Here is a 20,933-nt window from a genome sequence, read left to right on the forward strand (position 1 = left end):
ATGTGCTCCAGTGCGGGTCTCCTTTCATTCATTTTGCTGGCATGTGGTGGCCCTTTCATCTGCAAACTCTCAAGTCCTCATTTCTTGAAGATGATCCTGGATTATCTGATGAATCATTTCTTTCCTTCATTTTTTTCTCTTTTCTGAAACTCCTTTTAGTCAGATGGTGCATGGCCTGGAAACAACCTCTAATTTTCTAATTTCCTACTTTGCATTCCATTGTCTTTTTGCTCTGCTCTCTGGGAGATTCCTAGTCTTTATCTCCCAACCCATCTTTTGAATGTTGTACTTGGTCACCCTGTGTTTAGTTTCAAAGCCCTCTGTCTTACCCTCTGATTGCTCCTGGTTTGCAGGATCCTGTCTGTATCTTGTAGGCACCATCTTTCCTGTCCCTCTGATGATATTCCCAAGAGTCATTTGTTCAAGCTCCTTCTGCTCCTGGCATGGTCTGTTTCTCTGAGTTCCTTTTCTCTGGTTGTTTTGTTTCTAGTCTTTTATGTAATCAGAGGTGGGTGACTTGACTTTGGCTGAGTCACTTTGGAACTGACCAGAGGCGCTGGAGAGGGGCTGGGAGACTGGGCTGAAGTGGCCACTGTGCTGAAGGGTCCCCAGCACTGTTGATTTTAGGCCCCTTTTTTCTGGGGCTGTTCTCCAGGAAAGAATCCTTTTACGTTTGGGGTGTGGTGAGGCGAGGGGGCTGGGACCCAGTTGTCATTCCCCAATCAGCTTTCTCTGTTCCTAAATGTAGTGACACCTCTTGTCCACTCCACCCTTCCTTCCTAGTCTTTGTGCTTCTTATTATGCCACTTTTTTTTTTCTTTTTTATTTCTGTGGCATTGAGGATAGAAGCCAGGGCCCCCACACACTAGGCAAGGACTCTGTCACTGAACTATAACCCCGGACCCATTTCTGTCTCTTTGCTGTCATTTTGGAGGGGCTTTGGGGAAAAGAGAAATAAATATATAAGCTCAGTTTGCTGTCTTTAAACAGAGGTCAGGAAATGTTCCCTATATCTTTTAAATTCATGAAAATTTTCTCTTGTCTGTGTATTTTTGTGTAAATATGGCAGTGATGGTTTACCTTACCAGTTAGATGATTGAGCTTCTTACAAACCAATATTTTAATAAAAATCAATTCCAGTTCGGGAGGGGGGACCCACCAACTGTCTCCACAGGCTCCATGGTTCTGCCCAGGGGTCCAGCCCCCTCTCTCCTCTGCAGAGGTCCTCTGGAGTCTGGCCTAGGCTCCCAGGATACTCCTAACCCCAAGCAGCTTTCAGGATCCATCCAATCCTGCCTCCACTCCCAGAACATTCCAGCACCTTTGAAGCATGTGGCTACACAGAGACACAGGATGGCAAAGGGGTTTCTGTGGGAACCAAATCTTGGCACTGGCTCAGCACCTGGGCTAGAGTCGACCTGTTCCTCTGTTGAAGTCTGAGTCCTCTCTTCCCCCTTCCCAATTTGTTTTTAACCCTCAGGTTCTCCAGCTGTTTTCGTTGCTTCGTGGGCTATCACCAGGCACTTTCTGGAAGACATCGGGTAAGCGGTTGGAAGGAGAGTTACCAAGAATTTGTAGACAGAATTCCGCCCCCCACCAATTCAGCCAAACTTGAATTGAAAAATGAAAAATTTGTCTGCACTGAAGATGTACAGACTTTTAGTCCTTGTCATTATTCCCTAAGCAATATAGTAGGATAGCTATTTACATTGTATTAGGTATTCTAAGTCATCTAAAGTGTTCAGGAAAATATGTGTAGAATTATATGCAAATTCTATATGATCTTATTGAAGGGACTTGAGCATCTGTGGGTTTTGGTACCGTGGAGCATCCTGGAACTCATCTCCTGTGGATGCTGAGAGGTATACTTGACATTGTCCCTTTCTTCAAACAGCACGGTTGAGCTTCTAACAAACTAATATTTTAATACAAATCAATTCCAGTTCAGGAGGGGGGACCCACCAACTGTCTCCACAGGCTCCATGATTCTGCCCAGGGGTCCAGCCCTTGGAGCTATCTAGGAGCTATCTAGGAAAGGCCTGCTGTTTCAGATGAGAGGCCACAGGCGAGGTCTCTGGAGCTGTGCTTCTCACTCTCCATGTGTGTTTCCAGATGGGCCACACCTGCAGTCTCCTGGCCGCCCTGCCTTTGTGCCTGCAGGGTCAGCTCTGTGCTTAGATCAGGGGCCGGACTGCTGTACTCCAGGCAGCTGCTGCTCAGTGGAGGACACCTCCCTCCCCTGCATGTTTAAGAGCCCTGAGGGTAGCACGATTCTCACCTCCAGGGTGTGGCAGTGACCTGGACAAACCAGAGCTCTGGTCTTGATCTATAAAGGAGTGAAGTGCAGGTGGAATAAGCCCAGGGGGCCCACCTGAGGGTGAGCACGGGGAAATGATTTTGAGGCAGCATGGTAGGTAGGATGCCAGGAGGTCAAGAAGTGGGCTGGTGGAAGAGGCTTGTGTGTATCTTATAGTTCAAACTCTGCCCCAAATAATGAGAAATCTGGCTGATTACAGGTTGCACACCTGCAGTTTCAGCAACTCAGGAGAGGGAGTCAGCATTGCTTGATTGAGCCCAGGGTTTGGAGGCCCCCTGGGCAATGAAGTAGGTGGCCTCCTGCTTTAAAAAAAAAAAAAAAAAAAAAAAAAAACCCTCCCACCTTTCTAGAACAAAATGGAAAGTTCTATTAGAATTTCTCATTTTCTTTGTGGGAAAAAAATTTCCACCTCTCTAGAAAAAAATGGAAAGTTCTATTAGCACTTCTCATTTCCTTTGTGGAAAAAAAAACAAAAACAAAAAACCCAACCAATTAAACCGTGTTCCAGTTGCCTTGGACTAGGCGCATCTCTGGATGATCAGGTTCCCCTCATGCCTGATGTCCTGGGATCCTGAGGTCCCAAGCCAGTCACCCGTGCCACCTCACTCACCAATGCTCTCTGCCTGGCCCCTTTTGACAGCTGAGTGTGCCACTGTGAGCCCCAGTGAATTCTGACAAGCTACTTTGGGATTCTGGGGTCCCCGGTCTCTTAGGTTCCAGCAGATTCCATGGAGATAGGTGGCTGCTCCCTGTGCCCCAGCAGTGTTCATAGCTACAGGAGAGGGGCAGGTTCTAACAGTGCTGGGCACACAGCTGCAGGGCTCGGGCCACAAACCTGAGGCTTTTATGTCCGAGGTTGCCTGGGGAACAGCATTGGCTGGTTAGTCCATCTTCCCCCTCCTGACAGTGCTCCTTGTCCCTCCCTCCCTCCGTCCCATAGGTGTTGGGACATCAATGCCAATGCCTCCATCTGGTGGGTCATTCGAGGGCCTGTGATTCTGTCCATCCTGGTGAGTGGCTGTCTTCCCCTGAGCTGGGGCCCAGTGGGACTGATGGAAACAGTGACTGGCCCATGGGGGTAGAGGACCTGGAGGCGGGATTCCTCTAGATGCCAGTGTTCCCCAAGGAATAGTGCTGGGCTATGAGTCCTAGTTGCCTCTAATCCTATGTTTTGTGGCAAGTGTTTTCCCAGCCCTTGGCAATTCCTGAGGACAATGAGAGTGAGGGGCTGGGTGATTCACTGTCCTTCTGTAAAATGGGGCTGGAGTAGGTGGGGGAGGAGGGAAGGAGAGGAGCTTCCACATGAGCAAATAACCTCCCAGCATGGGCCACAAGGGTGGGAAGAGAGAGCGCCAAAGAAATGAAGAGACTCTAGGACCCATGCCTATAATCCCAGAGAATCTGAAGGCCAAGGCAGCCTCTGCAATTTAGCCAGACCCTTTCTCAAAATAAAAAATCAAAAAGGGTTGAGGATGTAGCTCAGTGGTAGAGCACCCCTGGGTTCAATCCCAAGTATCCCCCCCACCCTCCCACACACACACACAGAGAAAGAAAGTCCAAACTCCATTCCTGCCCTTCAGGAAGTTATGGTCAAGTTGGTAGAAGGCTTAACAGATGCAAGCATTTGGCCTTTTATTCTACCCAGGGCCTCAAGCATGCTTAGCAATGGCACTGCCACTGGCAAAGTAACATACAATAATAAGGAATGAGTGGCAATCAAGGGTAGCTTCCTGGAGGTGGTGATTGAGCTGCAAACTGACCAGAGGCTGTGAAACAGCCGTTTTTAAAGTGTGGTTCTAGACCAGCAACTGCAGCTCTAGCTGGGAGCTTGTTAAAAATGCAAATTCTTGGATCCACACCAGACTTATTGAACCATAACCTTTGGGGATGTACCCTAAATTCTCAGAACTGAATTTAGAGCATTCCTGGGTTTAATTCCAAGTACCATACACAGGAAGGAAGGAAGGAAGGGAGGAAGGAAGGAAGGAAAGAAGGGAGGGAGGGAGGGAGGGAGGGAGAAAGGAAGATGGAGCGAAAGAAAGTTAGCTTTGACACTCCCTGGGAGCTTATTAGAAATGCAGACTCTCAGGCCCAGCCTGCCACCTGCCTTTTTCAATACCCCAGGGGGATTCCAAAGCACTGAGAATATGAATGATCTGCCCAGAGGCTGAGCAAGTCTAGAGCCCTGCAGGCTAGGGTGGAAGGGGGTGTTTCCTCCAGCCTTTGCCTCTAGAAAGGATTCTGGGGGGTAGGAGTGAACAGCACGGTGGGCCATCCCAGTGTTGTCTGCAGTGTCTTCTCCACCCTCAGGACTAGGGGACAGGGCCAGGAGAAGTATCTGAGAAAGCAAGACACCTTCAGCCCACCTTCTGCCTTGTGTTTTGCAGATCAATTTCATCTTATTTATAAACATTTTAAGAATCCTGATGAGAAAACTTAGGACTCAAGAAACAGGAGGAAACGAAGTGAACCAATATAAGTAAGTGGAAAGCAGAGACCCAGGCATGTTCTGACTGTCAGCAAGCATTTACAGAGTACCTACTGTTTACTCAACTGTTTCCAGAAAAAGAAAGAAAAGTGATAGACTGAGTTCCAGTGAAATGGTGGGGATTGGGCCTGATTATGAAGCCTCAGACACTGTGGTGTGGGAAAATCAAGAAATCTCAGCCAGGAAGTCTGGAAGCAGAGATGTGACCCTTAAGGCCAGGCGAGGGACCCAGATTCAGACAATCTGTGTAGCTGTGCATGTTGTTCAGGAGAGAATAACCTTAGCTCTCATCACATTTTTCAGGTATATCAAAAATACTTAAAACCTTTTAAGATGTTAAAGAAGATGTGTTAGTCTGCCAGGGCTGCCATTAAGAAAATAACCACAAACTAGGGGCTTAAACAACAGAAATGTACTTTCCCACAGTTCTGGAGCCTGGAAGTCCAAGATCAAGGCTAAATGTCTTCTGAGGTGTCTCTCTGTGGCTTGTAGATGGTCACCTTTGCCCTGTGTCCTCACGTGGTCTCCTCTCTGTGCACAGGCATCCAACTCTGTGGCCCAAACTTCCTTTTCTCATAAGGACACAGTTGAATTGTACAGTGGTCAATCCTAATGGCCTCGTTTTAACTTAATCACCTCTTTAAAGACCCTGTGCCAAAATACGATTGCATCCTGGTGGTTTTAGCTTCAACATATGAGTGAGGAGGCAGCAGCCTCCAAGATATGATATGGTAAGGACAAGTTGGCATCTAATGGAGTCTTTCTCCATGACTGTTGAGTTCTGAGAGTCTCTCAGTAGCCAGGATCCTGTCAGACTCCCCACAACATCCCTGGAGCGACAGGCTCTGAAGTCAGGTAGAGCTGGAGGTCAGGGTAAAGTTACCAGATAAAATACAGGATGCCCAGTCACATTTGCATTTTGGATAAACAACAAATAGTTTGGTTTTTTTTAAGGACTTATTCCCTCTAACTTTTCCATTGTGTATATGAAATTCAAATTCGACTGGGTATCTTGTATTTTTATTTGCTAAAGTTGGCGACACTGATCTTGGAAGAAAACACAAGAACTTCTCCCCATAGGTATTTATTACCTAAGAAAACAAAGCTGGGTGTGCTCAGCTTAAGTTAGACACAGAGTGACTGTAACACACATATATAATTTATAAACAGAAGTTATTTGAGGGGCTGTTTATGTATTTACTGATGAGACCCATGATCAGAAAGTCCTGGGGTAGATCACGTGTTGCCGAGTGTTGTGTCTGAGTGCGGGCTGCGTGGGAGTTAGGAATTTTCCAAAATGATGAAAACAGGAGCCGGGGGCCTGGCTCAGTGGGAGAACGCTTGCCTGGCATGCGAGGTTTGATCCACAGCACGACACAACCAAACAAAAACAAATGAAAAAAAAAATGCAGAAAAACAAAATAGTTTGGGGACACTGGGGCCAAGCTCTATGCAAATGGGCACTAGATGAGATATGCCCTTGCTGACAGGAGGGGGGCCGGAGGGAGGCAGCACAGGAGTGACAGTGTGTCCCTGTGTCCCCAGGCGCCTGGCCAAGTCCACCCTCCTGCTGATTCCCCTCTTCGGTGTCCACTACATCGTCTTCGCCTTCTCCCCCGAGGATGCTATGGAGGTCCAGCTGTTTTTTGAATTGGCCCTTGGCTCATTCCAGGTGAGCTTTGGGGTCTGTGGCTGCTGGTGAAAAGGGCAAGTTTTCTATTTCCTCTGAGAGAAGCAGAGGGGTCCGTGACAGCAAGTCAGCCAGTGCTGATGGTCAGTGGAGACCTGGGAAGAGACCTCATTTGGTGGAGACCCATAGGACTGCCTGTGCTTTGTGACCCTGAGTGGGACTCGAAGTCCCCACCAGTCAAATGAGGGTGGGAGATGGAACTAAGAGAGACAGAGACTGACTGCAGGGACCACAAAAAGGAAAAGCCACCCAGCACTCTGAGTTCAACTCTCCATACCATCTGCAGTCTCATTAAGGCAGACATCCTACAGGAGGATGAGCCCGGTGGGAGTGTCTTTGAAAGACAACAGTTTCCATACTGGGAAGGACATAGAAAATCCCCAAACTGAGAAATCCACAAGTAGCAGCATCAGCATATTTATTTAGAATCAGTTAAGAGAGTTCAAGTTGCCTTGGAGCAACAGGAAATGGGGGCGGGGGTGTTAGGAGACTATTGATTTTTTACAAAATAAGAATTATTTGACTTTTAAAAGCAATGTGCAACTTATTAAAAACAAAAATCTGGCAAGAAAAGAAAATGAAGAGGGGGGAGAAGAAAGGGAGAGAGGGAGAGAGGGAGAGGGAGGGAGAGAGAGAGAGAGAAAGGAAGGGAGGGAGGGAAAATCACCTACCTAGGAATTCTATATGATGTTGTGAAGTTAGAAAAGGAAACAGGTTCAGGTAGAAGGGAGTCTTAATGCAAATCCCAAACTTTACAATGATATTTATTTATTTACTCAGAAATTTCCTTAAAAAAAAAACAAGGTGATGTCACTTTTGAGAAGAACAGTGGTCCCTTACCACTCATAGGTTCCAGGGAGGACACACAATTGGGAGCACATCATTGCCTTCCCTGTGCCTTCAGACCCTACTCCAGCGTGTCCCTTCTGCCTCCTCTGAGCAGCAACTCTGCCTAGGGCCCCTGCCAATGTCCCAGATCTGCAGAGGACCAAGCTTCTGGTGTATATGACCCACGGTTCTCTTCCTCCTGGGAGTTTTCACCCCTGCTGGCTCCTGGGCCCCAATTCAGCAGCTGACAGACGTAAGAGCCACTTGTGTAGAAGGACTTGACCTGGCTCATGAAAGTGGTAGTGACCATGTGGAAAGCTGGAAGACCAGATCTGCTTTACCACACTGATGGGGACTTCCTGTCCCTCAGAGTTGGGGCTATAGACTACCTAAGCAAAAGCCATTCAGCTTCTCTATGGGAAAATGTCCAAGAGAAATCCAAAAGCACTTTCCTGATGTTCCCACAGAAATTCTTATGAAGAAAAGGATTATTAAAATTGTATAGGGCTGGGATATGGCTCAGTTGGTAGAGTGCTGGCCTAGCATGCACAAGGCCCTGGGTTCAATTCCCAGCACCACCAAAAAAGAAAAAAAAAATTGTATATTTGTAAGTATAGTGTATACAGCCTTATATGTATGCAGGTAGGTAAACAAAATACATATATGTATGCATATGTGAAAATTTCTTTCATATATAAAAGTGAAGAGAACAGATTGAGTCCTGCAGCTCAGCAATATCTATTCATGGCCTTTTTTACTTCATGTCTATTTTTACAGATAACCCCCCATCTTTTTTTTTCTTTTGAGATGAGATCTTGCCAAGCTGCCCAGGCTGGCCTCATACTTGGGGTCCTCCTCCCTCAGCCCCTCGAGTTACTGGCATTACAAGTGTGCATCACCGTGCCTGGCTGTGCCCTTATCTTTTTAAGTAAATCCAAGACATCATTTTCTTTTCTTTTTCTGTGGTACTGGGAATTGAACCCAGGGGAGTATTGTGAGGTGGCTAGCACCTCATAGGGTAATTTTTCCTCCTCAGGAGGGGATAAGCCACCTGAGAAAAATATAGTCTGAAGTAATTAGTGAAGAAATAAAAGACAAAGTCAGAATTAGTTTTAAAAGCAGAGCACCTGAAAGATTCTTCCAGTCCTGATTAGGAACTGGAATAGAACAGCTAGAAAATGGCTCCTTTATTTAAGGGGGTACATCAAAGGCAAGGATAAGGTTTCAGGGGTGGAGCCTTGCTTAGGTGTCTTACAGTCAACAGGTTGATAGGCCACACCTCTCTCTGAGAGACTGTGTGGCTATGTGGCTGCAGCAGGTCACCCCATCTTCGGAGCTGTGTGGAGCCCAGCAGATCTGAATAGGAACTCATATGGTCTTACCAGCTAGATTGCTGCTGCAAGTGCCCGGATACCAGCTTTTCCTATTCATTGGCTATGATGCCAGTTTGGTCCATGCACACTTCATGGATGGCTCCTGACAGGGGAGCTCTGAAAGACAAGGGTTTAAAGAATACACACAACCCAACACCATTATCCCTCTCACAGACTTATTAAAACTAAATGCATTAACTCTTTCTGATTGTATAAATAATACTTGCTTATTATAGATAATTTGGAAAACAAAGAAAAGTTAAAATGAAGAAGAAAAAGGGCTGTGGATATAGCTAGACCCTGAGCTCTATCTCCAGTACTGCCAAAAAAAAAAAAAAAAGGAAAAGACCACTTCTTCATGTCATTAAAATTTGGCTAGTCTTCATTGTTAATGATTGCATAATAACTAAAATTTAGTAAACTTGCTGGCCATGTGTGAGGCCTGCTCTATCTACAGTTGAGTGCATCTAACTTTTCTTCACCCAGAACTCCTGCCCTCCCTTTAACAGTGAAAAGGTATCTTTGGACCCAGGGCAGGTGAGGTCTGGGTGACCTGGGTCTATGAGATGGGCAGCAGCTTCAGCTAGACCACCAGCTCTGGGCCACGCACACACAGTTCTTGCTGGAAGACCCCTCACCCGTAAAGTGGCGGTCCTCATACCCCCCACCCAGGGTTTAGTGAAGATTGAATGAAGCACCGAAGAACCCAGAATTCCACAGTTACTCAGGGCAAGCTGTGCTGCAAATCCAGGTCCATATATACCAAGCCCATCACAGCCAATTTACCTGCCGGGCATGTTAAAATTACACAGCCTGCCTTCACATGCCTTTCCGTCCTCTAACAGTGTGCTTCAGCCAGTTCCAGTGTCTGGCAATCTTGTTTTTTGGGGGACTAGGGATTGAACCCCAGGATACTCTACCATGAGCTACATCCGAGACAGGGTCTTGCTAATGTGCCCCCAAATTTAGAAGCCCTGAGTAAGCATTCCTGCCATTCCATGAGGTGGGCAGCAGCTCTGGGCCAAGCACACAGAGTTCCAGTCTTGCTGTCACTGCAGCAGTCATTGATGCCTGACATTCTAAAGCAAACCCATGTAGTTTTGTCACTGACTCATTAAAATGCCATTATCTCAGGACTGCGCATGTAGCTCAGTGGTAGAACATACACTTAGCATGCATGTGGATTCAATCCCCAGCACACACACACACACACAAAAGCCTATATATATATGTATATGACTGAGGAGTCATATGTATACCAAGCCCATCACAGAGGAGCTGTGTCATCACTTTTGGGGTCATTTCCCATGTGGTAAGTAGCTAAGGGCAAGCCTGTGTGGGAAGAGGACTGAAGATGAGCGCCTAGGCTTCTCATGAGGGACGAGGAAGAGCACTAGTCGGGGCAGTATGGCAAGTCCTCTAAGGAAAGGCAGGCTGACCAAGGTGTACTCTCCCCACTTATGGATCTGCAGGCCTCTTTGACTTGACTCAGGCACCCCAGACTGGAGCCCCTACTCTGGCAGAGCTCCAAGGACACCATCAGGAAAATCCAGCTCCTTCCAGGGCAGGAGGGTCCAGATAGGCCCAGACCTCCCAGGCCAGGGAACATGAAACCCTGACTAAGGAGATGCACCCACCTGTCTCCTAGGCAAGAGGCCAAGTCCTGCTGTTGGCTGGCCTGGGCCTGTACATGGTTTATTCCAAACACATATTTGTTCTTCAACATGAATTAGTCCTCCAAGTCTCAGTGTCTCCAAATTCCTAGCTTAGCTCAGAAATGAGACCACTCTAGGCCCAGGGTCTCCCACTGGACTGGCCCTGCCCCTTCACAGTGGGGTAGCAGCATACATCCTGCTGCTCTTAGATGGTTCACTTGATTCAGGTGAGCTTCCTGGTCCCTGCTGGCTGGGTTCAAGTTAATCCCCTAAATTACAGTCACTGAGTGTGTTTGAGGCACTAGATGTCAGGGACAACAGGATGAAAGGCATTCACAGTCTGTGCTGGATGGTGCAGGCCCAGGCAGGCACACTGTGTGGGCCCAAAAGAGGTGATACTACTAAATCAAGGGAGATGGGGAAGTGAGCCTGGAGTTGGGGATCACAGGACTCAGACTAGAGGTCAGAGGAACTGTCCAGGCCCCGCTGCCCCAGGCAGATGCTGAGGCCCTGTACTAACGCCTGCTCTCTGGCAGGGGCTGGTGGTGGCCATCCTCTACTGCTTCCTCAACGGAGAGGTGAGTCTTCTTGGGCTGCCACTGGATTCCAGGGCAGGAGCTACCTAGATCCAAAGGGGGAAGAAAGGGCTATTTGTGGAGGGTGGGCATGTGGTCCGCATGGCCAAGGGGCTTGACCAGTGTTTTAGGAGTCTAGTCTTGCTAAGAGCAGCCGATTTACCTGCTGGGCATGTTAAAATACTTCCCAGGCCCTGCCCCCAAATTCTGGTTCAGCAAAAATGGATTCTGTGGGTCCAGGTTGGGTCCTGAGACAAAGTGTTCCTTAACAAACACTCCAGAAGATTCTTATCCATGGGTAAGTTTTAAAAACTTGGGGGAGTATAGTTAGGCACCCAGTGAGACCAGGCTCTGGTCTGCTCAGCTGCTTGTTCCATGGCTGATCTGGGTCACTGTCTCTCTCCGGCCTCAGCCTTCCAATCCTCCAAGGCCTCAAAATGGGTATGGACTCCCCGGGGAGGACTCTGGCCTTGCAGAGCATTTGGGTCAGGACAAGAGGCTCCAGACACACAAAAGCCATGAAATCAACATGGGTTGAATAGGATCTGGCACCCAAACACAGCCTGTTCAGGTTCACCAGACTTGAATGGAAATGACCTCTGATGTTTTCCAAAAGTTAAGCATCAAGCCTGGCCTCAAAGGTCGGACTGCTCCAGTCGGGGATTAGGAGGGGAGTGTCTGTGGAGCAGTTCCCGGCTCCCATGTAAATTCAGAGCAGGGTGGCTTCATGAGATTAAGCAGACAGTTGTGTCAGTGGGGTTCTGAATGTTTGAGTTCTGCAGTTTGGGAAACAAACCGCAAGTTCTTTCTTTGGGACATAGTGTCATCAAGAGGCAGGTCCAAGTGCCCAAGATAGAGGGAGCCCTCAGTACCTATGGGACACAGGGCTGGCAGGTGACAGACAGTAGGACCAGTGGAGCACAAGTGGCACCACTGTGTGGAGGCCCTTGGGAGTGAGCCAGGCTAGAGGCACCAGCTGCCCCTCCCTCCTCGGCTGACGGCTGGTCTCTGGCAGGTACAGCTAGAAGTTCAGAAGAAGTGGCGGCAGTGGAATCTCCAAGGCTTCCCGTTGCGCCCTGTGGCCCTCAGTTTGTCCTTCAGCAATGGCACCAGTGGCCCCACTCATGGCACCAAGGGCAGCCCTTCAGAGCAGAGCCGGGGCATCTGCAGGGCCAGCATCATCTGAGAGGACGGAACAATGCCGACCGTGGACAGAGGTTAAAGCAGGTCCTGGGAGGCTGAACACTGCCTTGGAACAGACCTGTCTCCCCAGCAGACATCCTGTGCTCTCCTTGTGGCTGTAAATGTCCCTCCTCCAGGCCTGGGATGCCTCAGAACTGAAGTGACAAGGGCACCGTGAGACAGGATGAAGGCCTAGGACTTGGTCTGTGTTGCTCTTCTGGGAAGAGCAGTTCAGGGGCCCAAGAAAGGGGGCGGGGAAATAAATGGTACCTGGGAAGAGGTTTGCTCTATTTGTCAGTCTTTTTGCCCTGCCAACACAGAGAAGGGAATATGCCCTGGCTCGTTCCCTGGCCACCTGCTGCAGGAAGAGGGCATTTTCAGGGACAAGCTTAGAGGCTCAGAAAGAAAGGACAGTCTAGGTCCTTGGCCCAAGGCAGATTCTGTCCATCTCCCTTTGCAACTAACCTGGCTAGTAGCTCTCACCACGGCCTTTAGACAATAGATAATTAATCTGATAAAGTCACAGGGAAGCCTCAGGACCCTTGACCCTTTTAGTACCCTGACATGGTGTGAGGCTTACCAGTATGGATTCATGTGGGTAGGGGGGGGAGGTGCAGTAGCAAGATCAGCATGATCCCACTATAGATGATAAACAGGTTTACCAAAGCCCTGGGCCCTGCTCAAGCTATTCAGCAAGGAGGTGGCAGTTTGGCCCAAGGCCCTTTACTTCAAATGTGCATGCTCAAGGCTGTGTCTAAACTCTGCCCACTCCCAGGCAGGGTTGGGCAGGGTCTTTCTCCCAGCCCCACTAAGCTCCTGGGGTGGTTGTCTTACCCTTCATTCTGGCTCTAGTTTCCTGTGAATATATCTGTACTGTCTGCCCACATAAGGATGAAAGAAGACAATATACTGGAATCCTTTTACAAAACAAAACCTCACAGGAAGCATTCTGGAGGGAAGTGGAAACTACTTAGTATAAAGAAAAAGCATCTTGCTGAGGGGCAACCAGCTCTAGTCCTGGCTTTGGGTGGCTCTCCTGTCCTCTCCCTGAAGACAAGCAAGTCACCTCTTTGCACCTTACAGACCACTGTAGGGTCCCACTTTCCAGGATAAGATCCAGCCTGTGTGATTGACAAGTTCTGCTCTCTGAAAAACCAACAGCCCTCAGAAGGGGCTGGGTATCTCTCCATGTTAGAGCACTTGTCTAGCATGCACAAGGCCCTGGGTTCCATCTTAGCACCACGAAAATCCTCTCAGGTGATCGCCATGGACTCCCTGCATCTTGATAGTTCAAACTTAGTATCTATAGCCTCTGACTCTGTGCATCTTGGAATACAGATTTTAAAAAAAAAATAGAAGGGTCAGGCTAGTGGCGCTCCTCCAAAGTCCCAGCTACTTGGGAAGGCCGAGGCAGGAGGATGGCTTGAGCCCATAAGTTCAAGACCAGCCTTGGCAACATAGTGAGACACTAGCTCAAAAAAAAAAAAAAAAAAAATCACCACAGGGAGGTAGGATGCATGACCAGCCCAGGAAGATGCCAAAAACCCATGCAATGGGTAGCAACCAGATTTCACTAGGTGGGAGGGGGAAGAAATCAGCCTAGAATTAAATGATCCAATAGTCCACTTTTTCAGGGCAGAAAAAGGAACTGGAAAGGATTTTTTTTCACCGTGGTGAAAAAAGTACAGACAGATTTTCCTTCTAGCAAGGATGGAAATCTCCATTGCTTCTTGACCCCTTCTCTTCTCCTCATCCCCAGGATGGTTGTTAATCATTACCCAAGGTCTGGCTGTTCCCTTCACCCCCCGTGGAGCCCAGCAGGCCCAGATACGTGCTCTTTGAAATGTATTCATGTTCAAAAATGGTACCCCAAGGCTGTAGAAGTGCAAGTGTGCATAAGAGCATACACACAGGCCTTGGGAAAAACAGTGTGCTCCCCGTCAGCTGGGCCTTGCAGGAGGGCTCGCTTAAGGAAAAGGATTCTAACAGGAAGGGCCCCCAGAAGGAATAGCTAATTGGTAGAAGCTGGGGTCATCCAAGGCTTGTGTGGTCCCCAAAAGAGTAGGAGAGAAATCAAGTCAAATGGTTTGAAAACCCATTATTTGCAAGACATTATAAGGGAAGACACACATGAAGACCCACTGTGCTGGTGAAAGAGTCCTAGGCACTAATTGGTCCCTTTGCTGGAAGAATATCACATTCTTAGCAACCAAGAGTCCCAGGCCCCCACAGCCAATACCCTAGCATAGAGTCAATAAAATAGGTGTAAACCCCACTTGGCTGAGCAGTTAGCCTGGACACCATTTCCGGAGTTGCTTCAAAATCTACTCCAGTCCAAGGAAGAAAACCCATGAAATGAGTTTTAAAATATTCTTCTTTTAAAATCAATATCTGAATAACTTGACAAAACCTCTGCGTCTGATGGCACTGAGGCAGGCTCCCAGCCTCTGACCCTCGCAACCAGTTGCAAAAGAGGCAGCAGTTTCAAGATCACTGTCCCACCCCATCTCCACCAGAGGTCACAAGTCAGAAAAGTTCCACCTTGATCACCTTCTTGTGGAATCCAAGATCCCTGGAGCGGGTGCTAGAATTTCTTTGGTTGGTCCCGGTCTGGGTGATGCTGTTAATGTGAAGGCCGCTGATGGCGTTCAGGAAGAAGAGGAACGAGGCAGTGAATTCACACCAAAACATCAGGGTGAAGCCGATGAACGTGACCTGATTCCTGAGGAGGATCACAAAACTCAGGAGCCCCCCAGAGGACAGGATGAAAGAGGCCAGGAGAAGGAAGGAACCAAAAGTCCACTTGCACCGCGAATGGACGTCCTCACACACCTGGGACACCATGAGGAGCTCAAGGCCAAAGATGGCAGCTACCACAGCCATGGCGCTTGCGCAGCGAGCCAGGCCCATGCCCACAGCCAGCCCAGGCACGTGGGCCTGACTCAGGTCTCGGAGGCAGTGTGGCTCGCTCTGGTTGGTAATGGTGCAGAACCGCCACAGTCCAAAGAGGCGGTCCTCAGCCAGAAGCCAGTACCCATCACAGATGGAGACGGAAGAGAGGACCACAGCCAGGGCGGTACAGGTGATGATGAGAGTCCGGATGAAGGTCTCGAAGAAGGACCAGTGGGGCCTCCTTTGGCCCAACGGCCTCTGGGCCTGGAATACAACACAGGAAGCAGCAAGTCAGTGACACCCCATGCCACACCCTCTCTAAATTCTCCAGGGAATACCCAGGCTACCCACGTCCCACAGCACCTGTTTTCTCCTCTGGTCTCATGGAAAGCCTGGAATTTTCCCGACTCAGCTTCCACAGCAGGGACCCCTTTTAGCCTGTCCTCCATTCTACACCTGTAAGCATTGCCTGTCCAGCCTCACTAGGCACAGATGGGTCCCTTCCCATTCTTCCTTTCACTATCTCTACAATGAATCCAAAATGGCTGGCAATCCCTACTGGGATCTGAACTCCGAAAACCTGTCTTGCCTGGCTCCTAGGACCTTGAGCATGCAGTCTGCTCCAATCTTTACACAAAACAAGAGCCCTGCTTTTCATGGCTACAGGGTTATGAGAAGCTTAGAGACATTAGCACATAATTATGTAGGACGGTTTCTCTCCCCACTATCCATCCAGTTTTATTCCACGCCCCCCCCCACCCACCAGGTTCTGCACTTTCGATGTTTGGTCCAGCCTGCATGCTATTATCTTGCTATCCTGACTACTGCAAGAGATGTTTGCACCTTGCCCTTTAACCTTGCTCAGCCTGTACTCTACCCAGAGGGGGCCAGCGTCTGTTCTAGCAGCTTTTAGGCATGGGGTGGCCACTGCAGCTCTTGTCTGCTGGTCTCGGCCTTGGAAAAGTGCATGCCTCACCTCCTCAGCCTCCTGGCAAGTGAGCTAGGTGTCCAGTGAGGTGTCTCATAGTCCTGAGTTGCTACCAGAGCCACCACTCCCAACCACTGACCCACAAGGCAAAAGACAGAACTATTACAGAGAGTAAAACTCCTTAGCATAGCCCCCCAGCCTTGCAAGACGTGCCTGCCTCCCTCTCTGACTCCATTTCCCAGTTGACTCTCCCTCACCGCCTTGCACAGGCACCATGGCAGTGCTATTTCCATGCCTAGAACTTTCTTATCTCGGAACTCCTGCCCCTTCTGCCCAACAGGCTCCCTGCAGCTCCCTTGCACCTCCAGGATGACTGTTTCTCCATAGAGCTGCAGATCTATTTAAAGTCACCTCCCCAGGGAGGACTTTCACCCCACCCAACCCCAAGTTTCCTGGCATTCTCTGCCAGGCACCCTGTTTGTTTTCTTCCCCATTCCCATGGTGGTTTGTAGTTACACATTACTGTCTGTCTCAATTGGACACTGTGACCTCCAGGAGGGCAGGGTCCCTACATCAAGATACTGCCATGTGCCCAGTACCTGACACAGTGTTTGACCTCTGTATTCAGTAGGTACTTGAGGAAGAGCCGTGGGATAAAGAGTCAGGTATGCAACCACTGTCACTTCTATCCAAAGCACCTTTAAAAAGATTCACCTGCCCAGTCATACAGTAAATCACCCCCTTTATAGTGTATATTAGAAGCAGGCTACACCCCAGTTTGGGAGGTAAGCAAAACAGATAGCTCACACATGATGGTCACAGTTAGAAAACCAGGAGAATGGAGAAAGGGGACAATGGGTGTGCCTTATGCCATGTGCAATGAGACCTAGGCCAATACCATGAGGTAAGTAGAGGTAAGTACGGCAAGTGCAGGCCAACCTTTCTGTGTAGTATATAATGCAAAGCCTTGCTCCTGGGAGACTGGCCAAAACCCTCCCAAGCTGTCTGTTAATGTGATTCAGACACAGGAGGCAACTCTCATTTCCACCCCAGTGACACGAATAGGGATGCAGTGTGCGTTCAGCCCTTCTGCCTAAGTAGCATCCTATTTCTTCTTACACCTGGGAGGATGGTACTATAGAAAGCTACACGCAGAAGGCAGGTGACTTGCCCAGCATCACTCACTCACATCACAATAATGCAAATTATAGTTGCTCAGACAGTTGTACAGTGGGCAGGAGGTAGAATACATTCAGCAATAGATACTGACTTGGGCCTTCATGCTGAAGCCTTGGTATTACTGGTTAGGAAGAAGATTTGAGTACAGAAGGATACTCAAAAGACCACACCAGAACTAGGACCAGCACCTCCACTGAGATCCCAAGGTGCTGCAGAGAGCACCCAGGCAGGAATGTGCACTGTGGTTATCAATCCATGTCCCCTGGTTTCCTTGAGGGGCTTCAGGCACTGAAGCAGGGTGCTGGGTCCCCTTCCTCACTTTAACTATCTGCTTGAGACACTGAGAGTCAAGGAATCTGCACTGAACTTTATTAGGGAATAAAAGAAGATCTACTGGTAAGAAACAATTTACCAAAGAAAACTTTGAAATTTGTGCCTTTATGTCTCTACCACAAACCAGTAGAGGCATTTGTACTTGGACAGTTTCTTAACCTCAACTGGCTCTTGTTTTCTTATCTATTAAATGAAGTTGGTGACACCTGCAGGTCAGCAGTGACTGTGAAGCCACTTGGCAAGATTACAAAATTCCTAAAGATTAATATAGTCAGAGTATGGGAGAGCCCTGGATGCACAGAACAAGTCATATGACCACAGGATCCAGAAGCCTTTGACCCTAGACATGGGTCTGGAAAACAGGCACGTCCTGTCTCCTCCTCAGCCCCACCTGTCCTGGGCCTAGACTGGACTTTAATCTCCAGGCCCTAAGTCATCACACTGGGATCTGGAGAGAGGACAACTGATCTCATTTCATCTTTCCTTCCTCCTGCCTCAAAGCAGGGCTTCATTTAAACTCTGACCATTTAAAATCCCAAGGATGGGGCTGGGGATGTGGCTCAAGCGGTAGCGTGCTCGCCTAGCAAGCACAGGATGCTGGGCTTGATCCTCAGCACCGCATAAAGATGTTGTGTCTGCCGAAAACTAAAAAATAAATATTAAAAAGTTTTCTCTCTCTCTCTCTCTTTAAAAAAAAAAGAAAAAAAATCCCAAGGATGGGGCTGGGGCTGTAGCTCAGTGGTGGAACACTTGCACGGCATGTGCAAGTCCCTGCATCCCTGGGGTGGGGGCTCCCAAGGATAAAATGAGATCATGTATATAAAGATGCATGGCAAATGGGCAGCTCTGCATTTTGGGGAGTGATTCATAATATTCCTAACAATAACGCACACTGGAGTCTTTGTTCCAAAACACTTGGCACCTCACCCCTGTGTTGCTGTCACCTCTGCCAGTTTTCAAGGATCCAGGCCCTGAAATCCTTTCCTGAAGGGCAAGCTGGCAGCAGCAGCTCAATGGAGGGGTAGTAAAGTGGGGAAGAGGGCAGTAGAGTCCTACCCCCTACCTGCCAGCCCCAGCTCTGTGCCTTCCGGCAATCACTTAAATCTCAGGGCTTTTGACTTCTGCTTAAAAACAAAACATGTTTCCCTTTTTCATCTGTGACCTTGAATAATTTCTAGTGACCTGTAGAATAAAGACTTCTTGACTGAGTACAATGCCCTCCTCTATAACCCAAGGCCTCACCGGCCTCCCTCAACCAATAGCACCTCCAAAAGACACCTTGGACTCTTTCCACATATTACCCACACCCTAACACGACTCCTATATCTGCTGCCCCTCAACACCCACTGTGCCCAGGCCTGACTCAGGCCATCACCACCACCACCAACAACAACAACCTGAAATTTCTTGCACACCTGCTAATGTGTCAGTCTGCCTCTATTCCTTTCAGCCCCAGCATGCCACCCACTCTGTTCCCCGGGCCTGTATGACCAGGCCTTGATTTTTAAGCTAGGTTACTTAAAACCCCTTTCTTTTTCTCTTTCTCACCTATAAACAAAGGTAATAGTTCCTACCTCATAGAGTGGTTGTGGAGATACGTTATGGGCCAAGTAAGTGCTCTAAGTGTCAGGGACAACTACCAGGTCAGCCTAGAACTCCTTTCCCTCTGGGAGCCTGTGGCCTCCCCCAGCTCAGAGTAGGGCCCCTTGGCTAGACTGCATGCCCTGCCTGCCCCTCCTCCCCACATCTCCCTCCTCCTCCTTCTCCATACTAGCTCTGTTTCCTCACCTGGCTCAGTCTTTCTTCCCTCTTCAGCCCCACAAAAAGTCCTCCTCCTCCTCTGCCAACTAACCCTGCCCAAAGCTTGTGTACCTCCCAATTTAGCTCTCACTTCCCGGTATGATTCCTTGTTTACAAGTGTCTCTCCTCAGCTGGATGATAAACTCCTTGAGGGGAGAGACCACACCTGGTCCCACCCTTCTCACCAGCTGTCCCCTTCCTCCCAAAGCCTATCACTGGAGATAATTCAGGGCATTTACCAAAACCAAGAGGAGGAATTGACAGCAGTGGATTCCCTGCCCTACTCCAGAAGCAGGGGTTATGGGGTGACCTATGGGTTATTAGTCTCCTGTTGGAGAAAGACAGAGAGGTGGAATAGTATTTGGAAGCGGGAAGCCCTGAGTTTGAATGTTGATTCTGTCAACTGGCCAGCCACTCTGGGCAATTTACTTCTGAGCCTTGGTTATCCCATCTACAAAACGAGGAGGGCCAAATGCCCCCTGGGACCACACCTGCAAACCAGCTATTGGAGGGGGAGGTACTAAGACAGGACCCCTTGAGCCTACAAGTTCCAGATCTGCCTGGGCAACATAGAGAGACCTCCAACTCTAAATAAATAAATTAAATAAACGGAAGAGTAACATTAACCGTGTTATGAGGATCTCAGCATGTAAATTAATTGGGCTCTAACCATCAGGGTTGGATGCAAGGAAGCTCGCTTTATAGGGCGCCGCTCGCAGAATTCCCTTTGGAGGGGGTAGGAATATGTAGGTTCTCAGCCAACATAAACATCTTGCACCACTCCACGGAGAAATCAAGTCTTCAGAAGTAGACCCGTCCCTTCGCTGGAGCCTTTTCTCGGAGGTGTCTGGTCCCCAGTGAGTTCACCTCGCCACCAGCACCCACTGCGGGACCAAGGCCGTCTTTCTAGCTCCAGAAAGTTCTAACTTCCCAAGAAACTTACCCTCCCTTACATAAGGCAAGCTCCACTCTGCAACTCGATTCTGTCCATTCTCCTCGCCTCGTTTTTTAAGAAGGAGAGAGCCCTCTGGTGAACCTAACCGACAGATCGCTGGTGACCCCGAAAAGAAGCGGAAAATCCTCCCTAGACCAGTTTGGGAGCCTCGGGTACCCGCAGGACCGCGAGCAGAGGCCTGGTGAGCCCGCTCCACAAGAGCACCGTTGCGGGATAGACGCCCCAGGTAAGCTTCCCGGGGACTCTCCTGGGGACCTGTTAGGTCTGCAACAGGGGGTGCCCCGAGCCGGGCTGGAACTCGCTGTGGGTGCGAACTCCCTTCCTCCCCCCACCCCCACGCGGCGGGCAGCACCCCCCACTTGCGGTGCTCCGGGTACCTGCACGACGATGGCAGTCATGATGCGCAGCCAGCCGCGCGCAGTCACTTCGCTCCTTCCAGCCGCTGGGCTGCTGCTGCCTCAGCGGAGCGGAGCTCTATCCGCGCGAGGCGAGGCGGGGCAGGGGGCGGGGCGGGGCAGGGGGCGGGGCGGGGCCTGTCGTAATTAACAGGGCGGGCTCCGCCTCCCTGAGCCGCTCAGGTTACGCTGAGTCAGCTGGGGAGGCCCGGAGGAGCCCCCGGGGAGCGGAGGAGAGGACCCTGGACTCTAGGGTGGCGATCCCCGGAGTTCCTAGAAGGAGGTTCCGGCACCTGGGAGAGGCTGACTCAGCCGTCTGACTTCAGAGCCCAGAGGCACTCCT

At 49.3% G+C, this 20,933-nt stretch overlaps 2 protein-coding genes across 2 annotated transcripts in view; one reads left to right on the forward strand and one right to left on the reverse strand.

Moving 5' to 3' along the window:
- Positions 1 to 12,122, forward strand: part of Sctr (secretin receptor) — a 62,797-nt gene extending 50,675 nt beyond the window's left edge. Inside the window, exons 8-13 of the mRNA XM_027936801.2 lie at positions 1,481 to 1,541; positions 3,258 to 3,327; positions 4,705 to 4,796; positions 6,351 to 6,477; positions 10,888 to 10,929; positions 11,942 to 12,122. Of these exons, the coding sequence (XP_027792602.2) occupies positions 1,481 to 1,541; positions 3,258 to 3,327; positions 4,705 to 4,796; positions 6,351 to 6,477; positions 10,888 to 10,929; positions 11,942 to 12,112 (563 nt within the window). The 3' untranslated portion in view covers positions 12,113 to 12,122. The remainder of the gene's footprint in view (positions 1 to 1,480; positions 1,542 to 3,257; positions 3,328 to 4,704; positions 4,797 to 6,350; positions 6,478 to 10,887; positions 10,930 to 11,941) is intronic.
- A 1,612-nt stretch (positions 12,123 to 13,734) lies between these two features.
- Positions 13,735 to 20,679, reverse strand: Tmem37 (transmembrane protein 37). The gene is made up of 2 exons (XM_027936874.2): positions 20,573 to 20,679; positions 13,735 to 15,264 (listed from the first exon to the last, which is right to left on the reverse strand). The coding sequence occupies exons 1-2, from the start codon at positions 20,591 to 20,593 to the stop codon at positions 14,635 to 14,637; spliced, it is 651 nt and encodes a 216-aa protein (XP_027792675.1). The 5' UTR covers positions 20,594 to 20,679; the 3' UTR covers positions 13,735 to 14,634.
- Positions 20,680 to 20,933: the final 254 nt, after the last annotated feature.

This window comes from Marmota flaviventris, chromosome 11 (assembly GCF_047511675.1).
Source record: "Marmota flaviventris isolate mMarFla1 chromosome 11, mMarFla1.hap1, whole genome shotgun sequence".
Taxonomy (NCBI): Eukaryota; Metazoa; Chordata; class Mammalia; order Rodentia; family Sciuridae; genus Marmota; species Marmota flaviventris.

Excerpts from the sequence above, each read along its gene's own strand:
- Tmem37 (XM_027936874.2), bottom strand. The coding sequence starts at position 20,593 with ATGACTGCCATCGTCGTGCAG. Across the intron at positions 15,265-20,572 it reads TGACTGCCATCGTCGTGCAG|GCCCAGAGGCCGTTGGGCCA; the intron begins GTACCCGGAGCA and ends GTTGTATTCCAG.